Raw genomic sequence first — 20225 nt, forward strand, 5'->3', positions numbered from 1 at the left:
ACTTTTCAGATAAAAAGTCAAAAATGACAATTTCTGTTTTTTCGTAATTTTCACAAAGAAAGACGAGACCCAAAGCGCTGGTAATAGTACACGCGAGGTACACCTTGAGGTAGCTAATACCACAAGGTAGTATAATAGTGCCACCCTTCTCTGTTTAGCTGCAATCAATGTGTCCGGGATTCCCCGCAGTCCGGCATTACCCCACTTTCCCCTATAGGCATACATATTACCGGTTTTGTTTTTAGAGAGACTGTACACATGTCTTTGAGCTTTAAAAAGGGCTTACTGATGTGCGTGCGTATAACTTGCGCCTTACTCAAGTTTCGCCCATGGGATGAAAAGGGCTTTATTGTGACTATACGTGCGCAAAAATTTTGTACTTTCCTTTTTTGCCCCCCCTTATGGGTGTCAAAACTTTCTTGACCCCCACTTTCGCCTCGTCAAAAAACTTTTTGACCCCCTTTTTGGAAGGCTTTGACCCCCCTGGATTTTCCAGCCCCCCCAGGTATTTAAGAACGTTCCCTCACATTAACACAACTAATCTTTTTATGATTTTTTTAGAAATTTTGAATATTGGCAAAGTTTCTGCAATTCTGTCTCTACGGGTAAATCGTTGTAAATAATTCGCATGCCTTTTGTGTGTATAATTATTACAAGATAGTGTATCGGACTTCATTATAGGCCTACTGTAGACCTATATGTACTCCGAACCGCAATGATTTGATTTCCGCCATCTTAAATACCCATCAATAAAATCACACCCGTGATCAAAATTATTGCTAAATAAACAAGTGACTTGTGACTTGACTTGCGTTTTGATGACTTTGTGACTTGTCACTTGACTAATAACTTGACAATTACTTATGACTTGGACAAAAGGACTTGTGACTTGGACTTGACTTGCACATAGGACTTGTTACCATCTCTGGAAGTATTGCATGCTCAATGTTCATTGCCTTCAGGCCCAAGGGCGGATCCAGGATAGGACTGCTTTCCCCCGGGGTGCTTTAAAATAAAATATCGTAGGCCTAAATGTAAAAAATGTGCGCGAAGCGGGCATCGCGTCGAGCTTGCACGACGCAGGCAGTGGCCCCCCTGAGAAGTAAGAAACTTTTGCAAAATGAAGACCTAATTGAAGTGATTTGGTGGACCATTTTGTCTTTATTATGTAAAATTTCAGTTTGAAAAAGCCGAAAATTTGTGAAATGACGTGGCATAAGCCCGGGCATAAGCCTTTCGTGGACAAGTTTTCCCTATTGTTGTATAGGCCTATAAATTGTTTTAAACATAAATTGGCAAATGTTGAAAGCAGAAGCAAAAATGGCTACTTGTTTATGCAATACGCAGGGGGTGTCTGAGGGGAGGGGGGATGCTACCCCTCAGAAGTTGGGAATTTTGCAAAATGAAGAGCTACCCGGTATACCGCGGTACTTGAAGCGATTTGGTACTATATGATGGACCATTTTGGCACTATTAGTGCCGACAATTTTAGTTTGAAAAAGCTGAAAATTTGTGAAATGACGGGCCACGTTTCCCTATTGTTGTAGGCCTATAAATTGATTTAAATATAAACTTGCAAATGTTGAAAGCAGAAGCCAAAATGGACACTTGTTTATCCACTACGCAAGGGGTGTCTGAGGGGATATTCGTCCCACAGGAAAAAAAAAAAGAAGTAAAAATAGGCCTAAATGAATAAATTTAAAAAAAACCCCGAATTCCGCATTTAGGTCTTCAACAAACTTTATTGGCAATGGCTTTGAGAAAAATATTAAATTATTAGATATTAAAACCGGCTAGATAAAATCATACTCTATTCTTTGAAACACCCTGTATTGTAGTGATGGCGTTGTTTGTCTTTTATGCATGGCCCTGCCAGCGCGCCAGATGGCATGTAGAGGCCTACTGTGGATCATGCAGATTCATGGTTCGGACCAACAGCACGGTATTGCCCATCCCTAGAAAGTCACTTGCAAAATTTTCTAAAATGAAGTTATATACCCTTATTATACCTCAAATAACTCAACCTGCGCTGCACGATTGAATGGGGAGGTCTTCGCAGCTGCTTGTACAGTGAAGTAAGCTTACAATGTTCATGATGTTGATGTTATGTTCTTGATACTTTCCAGGTGCTGGATTAAATATATCACTATATATATATGATATAGTATGTAATATAGGTTATAATCAGTATCGTCAAAATCTTGATACTGCCATGACTTTACACCACTCACTCTGCACAGTCTGTGGGCTGTGCTGTTCAGTGTTGAGTGTGACTGTTGTGTGGCTGTCATTGTACATGGATCGAATGACACACATTCGATGGGTGTACTCACTGTCACTGACTGTATAAGTTTTAATAAAAGTATAGCCTATTATTATCATCATTTGCAAAATTCCTTCACAGTTTTTATTTTGGTGCAGTTTATGGTGTAAACCTGAGAGACTAGTTTGGTGTAAACCTGAGAGTGAGACTAGCAATTTTGGTTTACTATCATGACTATTTAAGGCCAATTACAATTGATTCCTAGTTAGTTTCCTGTTTCCCGCCCGCGTCTAAAGTAGAGAATTGCAAAATATTTAATTATTTTATTTATATTTTGGATTTTCTCTTTAAAAATAACTTTTAATGACTAGCCTACCATTTGCTACTTTCTGACTTTGATCATATCATCTATAAGGCCAAAAAAAAAAAAAAGGTTTGTCTCACGAACATTTGCCAAAAAAGCTAAGTGCTATGCTTTTTTTTTTTTTTTTTTTTTTTTTGGTTTAGAAGCTATGCTAATGCGGTTTTGTTTTTGTTTTTTTTTTTAGCCTGAGACAAATGAAAATCACAAGACAGGTATTGGAAAACTACAAGTGGTCTTACAATGAAAGAGAAGCAACAAATTTACAATGTTAATATTCTGTAACTGTATTTTATTTGCCTTCCTAGAGCTGATCACTATTAAAAATCAGTGCAAAATACAAAGTTACGATACAAATGTTGGTATGAGCGAGATTTGATGTTTCCATAGAGGTGAATTGCCGGAAAATACGGGTTACAGCTTCGCCCCGACACCAACTCATTTTTTAGGGCATTCAGAGTAACCGAATCGGCGCACCGATGCAGTGCCCAATTCCTCAGCACAGTCCCCTGTTTTAACTATACTGAATACTGAACAATCATGTTGAAATAAACGGTAAAAAATTCGTTAAAAACAGCTACAAAAATACAAAATTTATGAAAACAACATGGCTTCACTCGATCGCAGAGTTCTCCATAGGCTAAGTCCTTTTATATTGCATCCACTTTGCTTCGTCGGCTTTACGCTCCGTGCCGTTGCAAGGATGGCGTGAAACTAGCGAGACTGAGGCTACGGTGTGGGTTACGGGCTATCTGCAACACTAATGGCATACGCGCTGCCTGACATTTTCGATGGTTTTCTGACATTGAGGAATTCATTTTTACTACGTTGGTCGAACTATCGGGAACCGGAAAAATCGGGGAAAAAAAACCTTTAAAAAGGCGGTCAGCGCGTAGACAAACGCTGCTGTATCGCTTTCACATACTTATCTTGCTGGGGTTCGTGAGACAAACCTTTTTTTTTTTTGGCCTAAGGCTATTGAAAGTCGATTCCCAGTTTCCTGTTACCCTACTCCGCTCAAAACAAGTTTGCTGGCCAAATATTTCATTATTTTGAATAAAATGTTGATTTCTAACAAACTTTAACACACAAATAAATAATTGTGGTTTTAAATATAGGCCTATCATAAATCTCTTTCTGTTGATTTTCAGGGATTTTCTTTGCAGTAGGAGCATATGGTATATGGTTAATAATGAATTAATAATGAATACCTACTCAATTCTCTGTCACATGTATACATGGGTAGTTATTGGTTTACACCTGTAACAGATGCAGTAATGAAATGGTATGAAATAATGAATAATGAAATGGTCACCTACACAGTCATGAAAAATTATGTAACGGGAAACTGGGAATTGACTTTCATTAGCCTAATGAAGTAATGATGAATAAACATAGAACATTACTGTACCATTACTTATGTATAAAATCAAACATAGAAGTAAAATAATTTAAAAATGCATTCTCCTTGTCAAAATGGCTTGATGTAGGTTTGCGACCACTTATTTTAAAATAAAGAAAATAAAAGATAATTAATAATTAAAGGTCGCCTCATTCCTGGTTTTCAACCATGAAACAGGAAACCAAGAATTAATTGTGAAGGGCCTAATCTCAGTGTAAACAAACATGAAGTCGGGTTCTGATTGGCTAGTAGTTGAAACATGTCATCAAAACATCAGCACCTCATTTCGCCGATCAATTGCGTGATGCAGGCTTGAATTTACTGACTTACATGTATGTGTCTGTGAGCCCGGGGGCACTCAATACAAATGACCATACGGATATGCTCCCCGGAAAGACCCCCCCTTTTGGGTTTCGCAGCTCGAAAGACCCCTATATTTGACCAAAATACAGCTCCGAAAGACCCTTGATTTTGATAATTTCAGCTCTAAAAGACCCAAAAATTGCTCATTCCTCATATTTCTTGTTTTTTCAGGCGATTTTCAACCAAAAAGCCAAGAAAGACCCTTGATTTTGACTTTTCGTAGCTCCAAAAGACCCCATTTTACTTGTTCACAGCGCGGTTCGCAGCTCCGAAAGACCCCTTTTACCGGTACGCCATCAGCTCCCAAAGACCCACCACCTCAAAATTCCGGGCGAGCATACCCACCAAAATTTTTGATGTGCCCCCACGGGGATGTGAGCATACAAGAAGGGATAAAAAGCTGAGAAGGATCTTTGTAAGGCATGTTCATGAAATTTTAAAGTTAAATCTAATCTAATGAAACCTTTTTATCTGGAAAGATCTTGAAATTTCCATTAAAATGAGGGGTCAACAACCCCTGTAGGTTAAAAATTAAGAAAGTTACGGCCTAAAATGTGACGCAAAATTGAGCGTTTTCGCTCCTTAGACTTCTGTAGGAATTGCTAAAAAAAGTTACCCATTTTTAGGTGTTATTTGGTGTTTTTAAAGGTTTTTAATGTTCAATAACCATATACTTTCTCATTATTTTCTATTGTTTTCCCAAACCAGAGTGCACAGTGATGTAAAGTCATCATCAGCTCAGGACTTGACGACATTCAAGAAACGCATCCTACCACACCAAAGTTGCTTGCCACGCCCATTTGCCACGCCCAATTTGACTGCAAGCATAAAGGCAGCAATAAATTCCCATTTTTTAACCTATAAAAAGGTTTTAACAAGTAAAAACAAAATCTGGCTATAACAGTATAAATGCAATTGTGATATACAATTTCTTTATTAATAAAATTATTTAGGTACAATTAGAAACATTTTGTAAGGAAAATTATGACGAAAACATGCGAAAATGGTGTAAATGTAATTTGCACCCAAACTCCGCCAATATATATACAGTTAGGGCTCATTTTGGGTGAACAATTATGCAAAACATCACTCTTTTTGCAGCCAAAAAATTATAATGATGTTTATATACTTTAGGATATAAAAAAGCAATTTAAAGGAGTATTTCGTGATCCTAGCATCCTCTTTTTATGACATTTTTCAGTACATATCCACGAAAAAAGCATATTCCCAAAATTTCAGTTGATTCCGATTTTGCGTTTGCGAGTTATGCATGATTATGTGTATTACACTGCTCCATAGACAATACGTTGTAATTTCGTTCTGGTGCACCAGAACGAAATTCAAATTTCACGATATCTTTGCTAAACGAATTAATCTGCAAGAAATATTTTGTACATAAACATTATGTAGCCAGAGGTTTCCAGTGATATAAAAATCTCAACTTTTTTTGAGAAAAGTGGGGGATGAGGCTGTGGATCACGAAATGCCCCTTTAATGTTTACTATAACTCATCATAGCAGCTGTTTGTTAAAAAACACCCAATAATTTACTTTACCGCCCAAATTTGATGCAAGTTAAACAAGTTTTCTTTGATACATCTAAGTTTGTTGTTTTGGAATTTGTGGAATTCATTTTCATTTCCAACTATTTAATTCATGGTATGGTACTCCTTTCTTTGCAGAATCTCTTCCAATCCACCAATTTTTACTTGGGATGACAGACGTAAACATCTCTTGTAGGCAAGTGAATGTTGAACCAGCAGTGAGAACCGTTGTCTGATGTACTGAAAGAAAAATAAAGAAATAAAACAATCATTGATACCAAACATTTTGTTGTGTTCTTTTTTCTGCAGTTATTTTACAACCTCCATTCATTTTATCTTATCCCAAGCTAGTTTATTTAATATTTTTAAATACCTTTTCAATTACCCCGGCAATTACCCTTCCGTGGCATTATTTATAATAGTCACCCTCAACCTTCATGCACCCAATGTATAGTAAAAAAAAAAAAAAAGATTCATGGGAAAAGTGTGGATAATAATGGATATTGATATCATAAATATTTTTTTGAAATTATTCAAAATCATTAAAAAAATAATTGAAGGGAAAACAAAGAAATAAAAGTGAGAAAAGGAAGAAATACAGCCCAACATCCCACCCAATGGGCCCCAGAACCGCCTGCGGCAACTCTGTGTGTTGCCAGACCTTGCATCAATGGCCAAGACCGCCATCCAGATAATAAATTGCCCATATTAGGCCATCTTAATTAAATCCTGTCTCAAAGCTTGTGAGAAATTCAAAACCTAATGCGGAATGCGATGTTTTTTACTATATTTTTTTTGTAATTTTTTATGGACATCCATTTTGTGCAAATAATATCCAATGTTGGAATAGTAGACAACGTAAAGTCACTGCTACAAATTATATTCTTGTCTTTTGTTATTTTCGTGTCCAAAGTTTGCGAAACAATCGAAAACTTGAAATCAAATTTTTTTAGTTTTATTTTCGCCTTTTTGTTAAAAATAAATAAAAGAGATAAAAAAAATGAATTTCTTGATTTTCAAAGAGGACTACGCGCATGATTTTACTAATGCCCGCGGCAGCTTTGAGACACAGGATTTAATTAAGATGGCCTTAGACCACAGATGATTAGACCCACCTATTGATAGGGCCTAACAAAAATAATGCTTTGTTTCCTGTAACCCAACCGTTAATAAACATTTAGCCCATTAAACGGATATCGACATCCTTTTATTATGTATACATGTATTTAGATGTTAATACCAGAAAAAATATTCAGGCAGTTTTATTTTTCCACAACCTATGATTTTTTGTTCTAGAACGGATAGAAAATATTTCCTCCGAATAAAATTTTGTTCCTACTTACAGACTTGTTTTTTTTTTTCAGCATGTTATTGGAAATGGAAACAAAACATTATTTTTGATTAGCCCAGTTATAGCAGCAGAACTATATTGGTGCACAGTGTCATCATCCCTATATCTTTGTGTCAAAAATTGCTGTGATAGTACGGCGAATCCACTCGTTCTTAAAAAGTTACGCATGGCGATTTTGTTCGAGATATGCTTAACCTGAGTCGCTCGGGATATCACTTGAATGAGATGAGATACCGCAGTGTTTCTATTCATACACATTTTTACGATCTGCGCATGCTCAGTACCCCATATGACGTTGCCATTACAAGAAAATTCAAGTAGTTTCCACCAGTGGCGGCGCCAGGAATTTTTTTTCGGGGGCAAAGTGAATTTCAGGGGAAATCAACAAATTTTAAACTTAAAATTTAATATGAAAATTGAAAAATATAAAAAATATTTATGGATTGATCCCAGAAAGTTATAGGAGGGAAGTGGGCGTGAAACAAATTTATTAATTGATTTGCCCCTAACATAAAAATAACCCAGTATTCAAAATTATTGCTGTCCATCTGAGCTACTTATTGATGTGTGGACAACATATTCTATATTCACAGGTTGCAAGTTGCATGATAGTACATGAATGTGAAGTGAAGGGTACTCAAGACAAACCTTACTCAAGATGTCTTTTAAGCAGATGTTTGGTCAAGTGGTCAATTTTGCTGTCAGCAGTTTTCCCATTACTGAGGCATATGCTTACAAGGTAATGTATTATACCAGTGGACTGTGACAAATTGCTCAATTGCTGTTCCATCTTTGTATTAAAGCAGTGTTTTTAATTGTCACCGGCAGAGATAAACTCTGAATGTTGCATCTGAAGTTTCCTGTCACTCAAACTAGAAACGTACTATGATTTGCTGTCTTGTTAAGCTTACTACGTCCCTCAAGAATTATATCAGATGCAACATTCCGAGTTGATCGCTGCCCCGGGGTACTCAAGTTTGGTTTTGGTAGGGACGTGCAGCTGAGATTTTGGAAATAGACTCATAAATATACCAATTTTTCAAGAAATTTGGACCCATTGATATACCAAAAGTCAAAATTTTCGGCCGAATTTACCCAAAAGTGCATTTTTTAATAGCTTGTCTATTCAAAAGCGTTTTTGTCACCATGGGGTCTTCCTGTTGGTTTTGTTTTGGCTGGGTTTTTTCTCGATGTTCGGGGGGAGTAAGGCAGGTTGTATTAATTGCCCCAGCTCAAGCCATATCAGTAACGTCACCCTTGTGAGGTAGTAACTGCGGCGGGGCTATTCCCCTTCTTGATTGGCTGCCTTACGACCTTGCCAGGCTCGGACCAATCAGATCTCTTGTTAGTGAGCGTCTGGTACTTCAGCGGTTTTTCCCTTTCCATCTCATTCACTTTTTTCGGCTGGAGCGGTCAGGTTCGTTTGAAAATCCCGCCCAACCCACCCAGTTTTGTAGCTGGGGGAGGGTTTGGTGGGTCGTGTCCCAGACCTGTGGTGTTTGGGGGTAGCTGGCCAGGTCTGTGCGCAGTCCCCGTTCCGGATGTGTGGGTGGGCTGGCAAGATATCTTGCAGCCGTGTGCTCAGCCGGGTATGGCATGTTTTTCAGGGGATCAGGGTCTGGACCGTGTCTTTTTTGGTAGTTTCAATGGTCGTGTCCGGAAAATATTTGGAGGTGTGTTGCCCCAAGTGGGATCCACCATCCAAATCATCAAATAATATGTCCAGAATCCGTTCCCACCTTTTTGTTCCCTATCAATGGGTAATCTCTGTAGATAGTCCTACTTGTTCGTGCATCAGTGTGGTGCTTTGACCGTTTCAGCTAATTCTGCAAAAAATAAATGTTAATTGGGTGGTATCATAAATTGGCTGTGTGATGAGTTATTTTTCTCTCTGTGCATTTAGCCTAAGACCCTCTGAGGACAATTGTCTTAGTTTTTACAAATTTTCCCAAAATTTTGAAAATTTTGACTAGATTAAGGAAAAATTGGGCTGTTTTCCGAAAAAATTGAGAAAATTTTGAAAAAAGGACCCATTCATATACCAAAATAGGCTTTGAAAAAGGGGTCATTGATATACCAGAAGGCTGACAATGCTACCCATGTTTGCGGCACGTCCCCGTATGGTCATTTGTACTGAGTAACCCCCGGGATCTCTGCTGGTAAAATATAGAATTGCATGCTTTTGTGACACTTTTTTTCAGCTCTCTGCTTACATGTAGCTGTCAGATTCCTAAAGTTTCTATTTAAAAGCCATCATTAATTTGCTTCCCCCCTGCAATCATCATTCAATTTCAACAGTGAAATTTTTGTTCAAATAATCATATGCAAAATTGTATGACAAATACTTTATTTTGAGTAAAGCTATGATTTTCTCAATTCAGCATCGAAGTGGTTACTATGTAATTCTCTTGGTTACCGGATCACGCTATTTTGGTATGCCTTTGAGTGCCATATACGAGGGGGTATCCAAAAGTTTTTGACATCACCCAGAAGCAAAGAAGCTATATCGATGAAATTTTGTCAGTGTAATTACTGGTCCTTATGTACATTACGGTCCAAAAATGGTCTCATAAGTATGTTTACTTTTTTTACAGGTAGCGCTAGATGAGCAGTAGGCGATAACCTGTCAAATGGTGACAATTGAGGCGTGCAGCGTGATTAAGTTCCTGCATTTGAAGGGTTAGGCCTACAATGCTCAGAAAATCTATGATGAAATGAAAGCTATCTACGGTGACGATTGCCCATCATATGGCACTGTTGCTTTTTGAAAAAGGAATTTCCAAACTGGCCACATGTCCCTCACAGATGAGCCAAGAAGTGGACGCATCCATCACTTTCGGATGATGCGGCCACAGTGAAGAAATTCATGAAAGTGGAGGTTCTTATCATGAAAAGGTTATGCGCCTACTGCTCATCTAGCGCCACCTGTAAAAAAAGCCCATTTTTGGACCATAATGTACATAAGGATCAGTGATTACACTGACAAAATTTTATCGATATAGCTCCTTCGCTTCTGGGTGATGTCAAAAACTTTTGGACACCCCTCGTACTTTCTGTGGTGATTATTTTGATCGTGGTTCATTACTCAAGCGTGTTATCCTGTTGACATAGTAACATTTTGTAACTTTGATACTGAATTTACATTATTACCTGCCTATTTTTGTGAGCATGGAATTTAAACAGTTTTAAGGTTGGTCTGAAGGTGGAATTATGGAAACTTTTGGGCCTCATAACTGCTAAATTGTTGGTGTAAAGTATATAAAAGTATACATATTTAGAATGGCAAAGACTTGATAAGTTAATCTGTGAGGTCAAAATTGGGCCAAAATGGCACTTTTGGCCCAAAAAAAAATAACGGTTTTTGGCCCACTTCTTTTTTCGTAAAACGTAACAAAACAATTCTTGGGCAAAAATTTTTTTTTTGTTAATTTTTAAAAACTAGATAAAAATATCTAGGAGCCGTTTTTTATTTTTTTGAATTTTTACCAACTGCACGAAAAATATTTGAAATTTGGGCGAAAATCTGGCTTTTTTTTTTTTTTTTTTTAAAAAAAGTCAGCATTTTTTGACCATTTTTGGTGCAAATTTCTCGAAGTTGGTCGAAATTCAAAAAAAAGAAGAAAAAAAACGGCTCCTAGATATTTTTATCTAGTTTTTAATAATTAATAAAAAAATTTGGACCAAGAATTTGTTTGTTACGTTTTACGAAAAAGAAGTGGGCCAAAAAAAAAACATTTTTAGATTTGGGGCCAAAAATTAGCATTTTGGCCCAATTTTGACCTCATAGAACTTATCAAGTCTTTACCATTCTAAATATGTATACTTTTATATACTTTAGACCAACAATTTAGCAGTTATGAGGCCCAAAAGTTTCCATAATTCCAGGGTTCAGACCAACCTTAAAGAGGCATCACATCGCATTGCATATTTCATACTCAGTAAGTAGTCTTGTGCCTCATGGTACCACTATAAGCAGGTTCATTTTTAAGACTGCAAAATATCATGTACATCTGAAAATATTGTACGCTGCTTGACAATACTAGCATATGAAAAGCATCTTTATTTTTCCTGGTATAATAGTTTGCCAGATAATAAAGATTGATTGGAGGTTTTTAAAGCAGTTTATTGAGCATTGCTGTGACATGGACGTACCAGATGATAATGACTATTCCAAATGCATCACACATGAGTTGGTTGGTACTATAGCAATTAATGCATGGGTGCTTGTGACAATTTCTGTTTATTTCAAAGGTGGCCCGAACAGGATAAAAGGTTTTATATACTTCATTAATATATTCTTGTTCATTGATTGGTTAAAAGTGGATCACATGACCAAAAATAGTTCTACCATCAGTTCTCATATCCGTAAATAGTACCTCTAAGCCGTAAATAGTATTTTCAATGTCCCGGATGAGCCGTGAATAGTACCTCCAAGCCGTAAATAGTACTTTTGACCATGCCTTCGGCGTGCGCGCATTCGATCTGACGGAGCGTTCACGCACGCCTTGAAACTGCCATAGCGTGATTTCGCGCTGCTGTAATTGGTTAGCCCGATTTTAGCCTATTCAGGGCAAAATATAGGTTGTGCTTAAATTGGTCGTGCTGTTCACTGAGTGGTAGAAGCTGGAGAGTATAAAAACGTCAAATATTTTCTTTTAACCAATCAATAAACAAAGAACATATTAATGAAGCATATAAAACAAATATATACTGCCTTTATTCGAAGTTCTGGTTAAATCTATAGTCCCTCGTTGAGATCAATTAATACTATTTTCCTTCGGGCTCGCCCTCAGGAAAATAGTACTATTGATCTCACCTCGGGCCCATAGTTTTAACCAGAACCTCTCATGGCAGTATATATTTGTAAACTATACAATGTATAATTTACTTCTAACAACAATCCCATGTAACTTTCTTTTGCTATATCACTTTCATCAACTTTTTTATGTACCTGAAAAATGTAAAAGCTTAAAGAATGTAATTTTTAGACAAAAAGAGGAAGATACTTTCTTTGACAAAGTATATACCATCCAGTTAAACAAACAATGGCAAGAGACAGTAACACTGTTTTCATCTCAGTGTATTACCATTTTCCATACAAGTCAAATTAACCTCAACCATGACAGAAAGAAGTAAATCATTAGAGACAGGCCCGTATGCAGGATTTCATTTGGGAGGGTGCTGATTTTGAAAAAGTGGATCTTTTTCCAAGGGGGGGGGGGGCGATTTTGTGAAAAGGGGACAAAATTTTGACCTTTTTTGTCCAAAAAAGAGTAAAACACCTGATTTTTTCTGAAATTTTGGGACTTTTTGTATACTTTTCCAAATGGGGGGGGGGGGTGCTTCACACCCACCGCACCCCCCCCCCCTGCATACGGGCCTGATTAGAGATGTAAATCGAATATGTCATGTCCTTTTACCATATTAGGGTGCAGGGGTTAATGGAATGCATCCCTGTTTCTCAAAAGTCAAACTCAAATTGGGTTACTATTTCTAGCTTCCTCAGCCTATTTCTTTGATAGACATTATATCAGAACATAATTCTACATATTAAGGGGGTACTACACCCCTGCCCAATTTTTTGCCTATTTTTGCATTTTTCTCAAAAATTAAAGCGCATTGGGGACAAGTAAGATATGTATATAGGGGCAAGGACTACAACTACTGCACTGGAAATTTTATTTCAGCACAGACAATGGTTGTGGAGTTACAGTAAAAAATTAGGGAAAACCAATATTTGATCAATAACTACTTGCTTTGAGTTGCCGAATTTTCAGTACAGTAGTTGCAGTCCTTGCACAAAATTGGCCAGGGGTGTAGTACCCCCTTAAGGCCAAATAAAAAAGAATGTATGTCTCAGACACATTTGGTAAAAAAGCTAAGTGCTTTTTTAAATTTTTTTTAAGAATATAAGATATGCGATATTTTTATTTATTATTTTTTTTACAGTCAAGGCACAATATTTATGTACTTTTTGAATTTTGATATTCAAATTAATACAGAAACATATAGTAATATAATATGTATACACAATGAACAGTTTTGTTTGTCTCTTTTACAATCATGGCAAAATGTGTACAAAAAACATCAACCAAACTGCAAAGAAGACAAAATTGGATCGCTATACGATACTGAAAAAATGAACATAGGGGTAAAAAAAAAAAAAATACAGCCAACGCGTAGCACTAAGCGCTAAATTGGATTTCACATAGCAATGCGCGCGGGTGTCTGACTATTATTACAAAGGCATTTATTAAGCGCCATGACTCTGAGACATACGTTCTTTTTTTCTTGGCCTAAATTCTGAACCTTGTTTAAAGAAATGTGGTCAATTTACCTAATGTTGCACCTGTAAACCCTGCCAAATTGGGGAGTGCCAAAGCTTTTCCCTTGACCTAACTTCCATTTAAAACACTTGCAGATGTTTTTTTAGTGTTGGTGGATTATTTTTTTGTTTTAGTTCTAGTTACTGGATGGTCTAGTAAGCTCCTGTATTTACTGTGGGTTGGGAACTATGGGTTGGAACCCCTGATAATATCTCAGAACCATACAAAATATTTTAAGACAAAAGGCAAATTTTCTGCATGAATTGTGATGGCATAATCATCATTAATTTGTCATGTATGTACAATGTATGTTCGTGCATGACATTCATGTTTATGTGGTGTTTATACTTGCCCACAGATTCATTTCTTTCTGCTCATGATAAGAAGAAAATTTAGGTGTGAATTTATACAACAAGGGTAGGGGGGTACTTAACACAAATGACCATATGGGTATGCTCAAGAAATACCCTTGATTTTGACTGTTCGCAGCTCCAAAAGTCCCCATTTTACTTGTTCGCAGCCCAGTTCGCAGCTCCAAAAGACCCCCTTTTACTGGTACGCCGTCAGCTCCCAAAGACCCACCACCTCAAAATTCTGGGGGAACATACGCAGCAAATTTTTTTGATGGGCCCCCCCCCCCCCCCGGGCTCAGCCATCGCAAATCTTAATAATAATTACATTATACAGCGCCCTACTGCAACAAAAGCTCTTGGTTCTTTTAAAGTAAAAACACAAGTACAAAATCACACTTTTACATATATGTCTATCAGTTTAAAAGATTGAACATTAAAAACAATTAAAAATAATAGTAAGCCTGCACATTTAAAAATCAGTACATTGTGGATCAGCCACAGTAAAACCACACAAATATAAACAAGGGATGAGGCCTACGCATCACTTTTTTTCTCTGGTTTAATATATCTGCCTAGATGCATGTTATGTTTCCATTTGAAATTGCATGTTTAATTGTGCTTGCGTGCCGTGCAATTTCCCCTGCATACAAATTAAATGCCCATTCAGTTATTTGCTCATTTGGAAAATCATAAAAATCTTGAGTTTCAAAAACTTGTTTTTAAAGAGACTAATTTTAATGAAATTTAATACTTATTTAAGCCTGAATCTAATGCCCATTTTACTTATCTCCAAACTCGCGTTTACAGATTGAAATTTAATAAAAAGTAGGTTGCAGATGTATGTTGTAAACAGCTTATCCACAACAATTAAAGCCTGTGTAGCAAAATATGAGGTTTTTAGTTGCCTGAGCTTTTGATCCTGACAGAATCTTAATTAAAAGCAGGGTTGGTGCGATTTAAATCAATTGATTTAAAAATCACGATTTAAATCAAATGATTAAAAAAAAATATCACTGATTTAAATTATCTTTTTCAGTTTTTACCGTTTTTGATCAATTTAAGTTAATTTCTATCTTGAATTGCCTGTTTTACTTCATTTGTAATGTTTCTACACCTTCTGGATACAATTAAATACCTCTATGATGTCATTTTATCTGTTGCTAAAAAATCATTTTCAAGGTGCAGAATTCAACAGGTTTTTTCCCATGATTTTACCAAATTTTTTCTTTGAAATTTTCACATCTGAAAACATGCTTTGATTTTTTGTAAATACCTGATAGGATTGTGCATATGTCTAGCATTCCACTGGTCTCTTTAGACTTTATCATGGGGTATAGCAGTTCTTGGGATATAAAAAAAAAAAAATCGATTTAAATAAATTTAAAAAAATCAGATTTAAATCAAATAAATCGATTTTTTATATTTTTTTATTAACAATCAAAAAAATCTCCAACCCTGATTAAAAGTCTGTATCACTTTACCTTTGATAAATAGGATTCTGTTGTAGGATCAATAGCTCATTATATGTGACACGATCTGGTCCATGGGGGCTAAAGGAGCCATTTTTGAAAATTGAGTTACTGTAATTATTACATTATACATACAATAGGCTATCATTTACTGAAAACACTGAAGGTCTAGCATACTTGGTTCCAAAGTTATGAAGTTTTATGATGTCTATTTTCTTATGTATTTCGTTGTTTTTTACTCCATATTTTTACCTTTATCTCACTTTCAAATTTGCCGCCTTTGGCCCCCATGGACCAGATTGTGTCACATATTTGATATTAAATTGTATTTTATTTTATTATTACATTTGATTTTATTGTTAGGTTTGATCCACCCACCCATCTTATCCACTGGCATAGATGCATGCATGTGACAATGGCCTCATTAAAGCTTTACGGTATAAGCTCCTTTGCAATAAAAAGAGCTACTGTATCAAGAAGATTCTTGGTCTATTCTAATAAGGAGACATCAGTTTTTGTCAGAAGCATTATTTCCCTTTGCTATTATTCAAATCAATCTTATCTATCTGGATCATTGAGATCAATACACAGAGTTGAACCCAGGACCTTAGGTGTGAATTGTTTATTTCATACCAGTACTTGCCTTTATAAAGATGAACAAAAAAACAAAGAACAAGGAATTTCTTGTCAAGACAAAAATTCATTTACTAAAACTCCATTAGAACAGGTAGATGAGTTGAAGAAAAGGTGGAAAGAAGCTCGGAAGTCTTTTGGTATAGAAAGTGTTCAGTGGAAAAGTTTGCACGATGATTTCAATGATGCATTGAAAAATCTTGATCCAGTAGCTCATCAGTCTGATGAGAAATTGAGGCAAAAATTGGCTGAGCTGACGCAAGAGTTTACATTTAAGGTTAGTGTCCCTTGTAATACTACCATATGTACACATGTAGCCTGAAGAGGAATACTTAATGATTAATTATGGTTTTAAGGGGGTACTACACCCCTCGATAAATGTGTGTCTATTTTTTGCATTTTTCTCACAACTAATAACACACTGGTAACAAAAGTTATGTATATTATAGGGGCATGGAATCCAATTACTACACTGGAATTTCAGTGACCCAATGCAAGCAGTTTGTTATTTATGATAAGAAATAAGGTACCGCTAGGATGTACCTCATTTCCTATCATATATACTGAACCGCTTGTCTTGAGTCACTGAAATTTCAGTGTAGTAATTGGATTCCTTGCCCCAATAATATACATAACTTTTGTTACCAGTGTGTTATTATTTTTTGAGAAAATGCAAAAATAGTCACAAATTTACCACAGGTGTAGTACCCCTTAACACGCTCCTGCCCTAGAGTATAACAAAGTAACACTAACCTCAGCAGGCTGAATATCAAAGCGATTGCAAATGAATCTATTCCATATCTTCTAATAATCTTAGGCATAAATATTCAGAGAGCATGGATGTAACAATTCGGGGATCTGGACATTTGGACATTTCTAGATTTCCTGAAATGCGAAATGCCCATCATAAATTAAAAAGGGGTAATACTAATATCCCTTAAACCACTGCAATTATGTTACATCGACTGTTTGCAGCTCCAAAAGTCCCCATTTTACTTGTTTGCAGCTCGGTTCGCAGCTCCAAAAGACCCCCTTTTGCCGTGGTGCGCCGTCAGCTCCCAAAGAACCACCACATCAAAATTCGGAGGAACATACCCAGCAATTTTTTTTTTTTGATGTGCCCCCGGCTCAGCCATCGCAAATCTTAATAATAATTACATTATACAGCGCCCTACAGCAACAAAAGCTCTTGGTTCTTTGGAAAGTAAAAACACAAGTACAAAATCACACTTTTACATGTCTATCAGTTTAAAAGATTAGACATTAAAATCATTAAAAAATAATAGCAAGCCTGCACATTTAAAAATCATAGCACATTGTGGATCAGCCACAGTAAAACCACACAAATATAAACAAGGGAAGAGGCCTACGCATCGGTTTTTTCTCTGGTTTAATATATCTGCCTAGATACATGTTATGTTTCCATTTGGAGTTGGATGTTTAATTGTGCTTGCGTGCGGTGCAATTTCCCCTGCACAGAAATATATTAAATGCCCATAACTGATTTGCTCATTTGGAAAATCTTGAAAATCATAAAAATCTTGAGTTTCAAAAACTTGTTTTTTTTAGAGAGACTAATTTTAATGAAATTTAATACTTAAGCCTGAATCTAATGCCTGTTTTACCTATCTACAAACTCACGTTTACAGTTTGAAATTTAATAAAAACTAGGTTGCAGATGTATGTTGTAAACAGCTTATCCACAACAATTAAAACCTGTGTAGCAAAATATGAAAGTTTTTAGTTGCCTGAGCTTCTGATCCTGACAGAATCTTAATTAAAAGTCTGTATCACTTCACCTTTGATAATAAGATTCTCGGTGGCGTAGTGTGGGTCATCACATTCGGGGTCACCAAACATGATTGAGGGGGCACCAGGTCTGATTGGGGGCTGGGGGCACAAGCCATTTTTTTGGCAATTTGCCTATGGGATTTTTTAAAATTTCAGATCGATTGGGGGGGCATGTGCCCCCCCTCGTGCCCATATGACGCTACGCCTCTGAGGATTCTGTTCTAGTATCAATAGCTCAGGCCATGAAAAACATTATATTTGATATTAAATTGTATTTTATTTTATTTTATTATTACATTTGATTTTATTGTTAGGTTTGATCCACCCACCCATCTTATCATCTTATCCACTGGCATAGATGCATGCATGTGACAATGGCCTCATTAAAGCTTTACGGTATAAGCTCCTTTGCAATAAAAAGAGCTACTGTATCAAGAAGATTCTTGGTCTATTCTAATAAGGAGACCTCAATTTTTGTCAGAAGCATTATTTCCCTTTGCTATTATTCAAATCAATCTTATCTATCTGGATCATTTAGATCAATACACAGAGTTGAACCCAGGACCTTAGGTGTGAATTGTTTATTTCATACCAGTACTTATCTTTATAAAGATGAACAAAAGAACAAAAAACAAGGAATTTCTCGTCAAGACAAAAATTCATTTACTAAAACTCCATTAGAACAGGTAGATGAGTTGAAGAAAAGGTGGAAAGAAGCTCGGAAGTCTTTTGGTATAGAAAGTGTTCAGTGGAAAAGTTTGCACGATGATTTCAATGATGCGTTGAAAAATCTTGATCCAGTAGCTCAATCTGATGAGAAATTGAGGCATAAATTGGCTGAGCTGAAGCAAGAGTTTGCATTTAAGGTTAGTGTCCCTTGTAATACTACCATATGCACACAAGTAGTCAGAAGAGGGATACTTATATGATTAATCATGGTTTTAAGGGGGTACTACACCCCTCGATAAATTTGTGTCTATTTTTTGCATTTTGTCAAAACTAACACACTGGTAACAAAAGTTAAGTATATATTTAATATAAGGGCAAGAAATAAGGTACTGCTAGGATGTACCTCATTTCCTATCATATATACTGAACCGCTTGTCTGAGTCACTGAAATTTCAGTGTAGTAATTGGATTCCTTGCCCCAATAATATACATAACTTTTGTTACCAGTGTGTTATTATTTTTGAGAAAAACACAAAATAGTCACAAATTTACCACAGGGGTGTAGTGCCCCCTTAACACGTTCCTGCCCTAGAGTATAACAAAGTAACACTAACCTCATCAGGCTGAATATCAAAGCGTTTGCAAATGAATCTATTCCATATCTTGTAATAATCTTAGGCATAAATTTTCAGAGAGCATGGATGTAACTATTCTGGACATTTCTGGATTTTTGGACATTTCTAGATTTCCAAAAATGGGACCATAAAAACTAGAAATTGCTAGAAAAGCGCGGTGAGAAACAAAATTGCAGGAAACCCTTGTTTTGGTAGTAAGATGGCGGATCCGTGCAATGGGCGAATAGGATTTAATATTACATCAAAAGTAAATTGTGTGATTCTGTGTTTTATATTCATTCCTTCAGGTGAGACAGATTGACAACCCAGCCAAGCGTTATAAGGACTGGCCTGTCATCATCACATCAGATTCTATGAAACTAGTACATGATGTCAAAGGCAAGCAATATGAAGCTGTGTTGACATTAATGAGGGCTGATGGAAAGCAGGAGACATACAGGTATGTAGGGTCAGAATTTTGGCGTGAATCGGAGAATCAATTCTCGCAAAAATTCTCGTACACAGATTTGCGTGAATCAAAGTTGATTCTCGCAAACGTTCGTAGTTTACACAGAAGTTGATTTGCGAGAATCAAATGATTCCCACAAATTTATTCTGCAAGAATCAAGATTGATTCTCGCACTGTGAAACAAAATTCTGGCCCTGTGTAGGTTGAGATGTTTAAAGATACTTTCGGGAAGCAGACTGCCTCATGAAACTTGTTCATCTACCATGCTGCCATTTCTTATGTGACCAGCTCCAACAAAACCCGGAACAAGTCGCCAGACATGTTTTTGAGTTTAGCCTTTAAAGATGATATTCCCATAAAAAAATGAAATTTTGAAATTCTTAATTTCATGGTATTTGAGTGTGGGACTAAGTGAACTTTCAAAATCCTTGAAAGTTCTTATTAAAAAGAGGTTTATTTAATCAATAATTAACAGTTGAACAATAATAATCCCTATTCAATCCTGTATAAGGCAGGAAACTATTTGGCCCATTACTCAGATTAGCAATTTGGCAAAATATCAAGGTATCAGTTACAAAATATCTTATCTTGAAAAGTATTGATGCTATTTATATAATT

General features: G+C 36.3%; 1 protein-coding gene across 1 annotated transcript in view; it reads left to right on the top strand.

The window, feature by feature from the left end:
* Positions 1–18195: 18195 nt before the first annotated feature.
* LOC140151028 (85/88 kDa calcium-independent phospholipase A2-like) overlaps positions 18196–20225 on the top strand; it is a 97811-nt gene continuing 95781 nt past the window's right edge. Inside the window, exons 1-2 of the mRNA XM_072173217.1 lie at positions 18196–18721; positions 19447–19598. Of these exons, the coding sequence (XP_072029318.1) occupies positions 18218–18721; positions 19447–19598 (656 nt within the window). The 5' untranslated portion in view covers positions 18196–18217. The remainder of the gene's footprint in view (positions 18722–19446; positions 19599–20225) is intronic.

The sequence above is a fragment of the Amphiura filiformis genome, chromosome 4, assembly GCF_039555335.1.
Source record: "Amphiura filiformis chromosome 4, Afil_fr2py, whole genome shotgun sequence".
Taxonomy (NCBI): Eukaryota; Metazoa; Echinodermata; class Ophiuroidea; order Amphilepidida; family Amphiuridae; genus Amphiura; species Amphiura filiformis.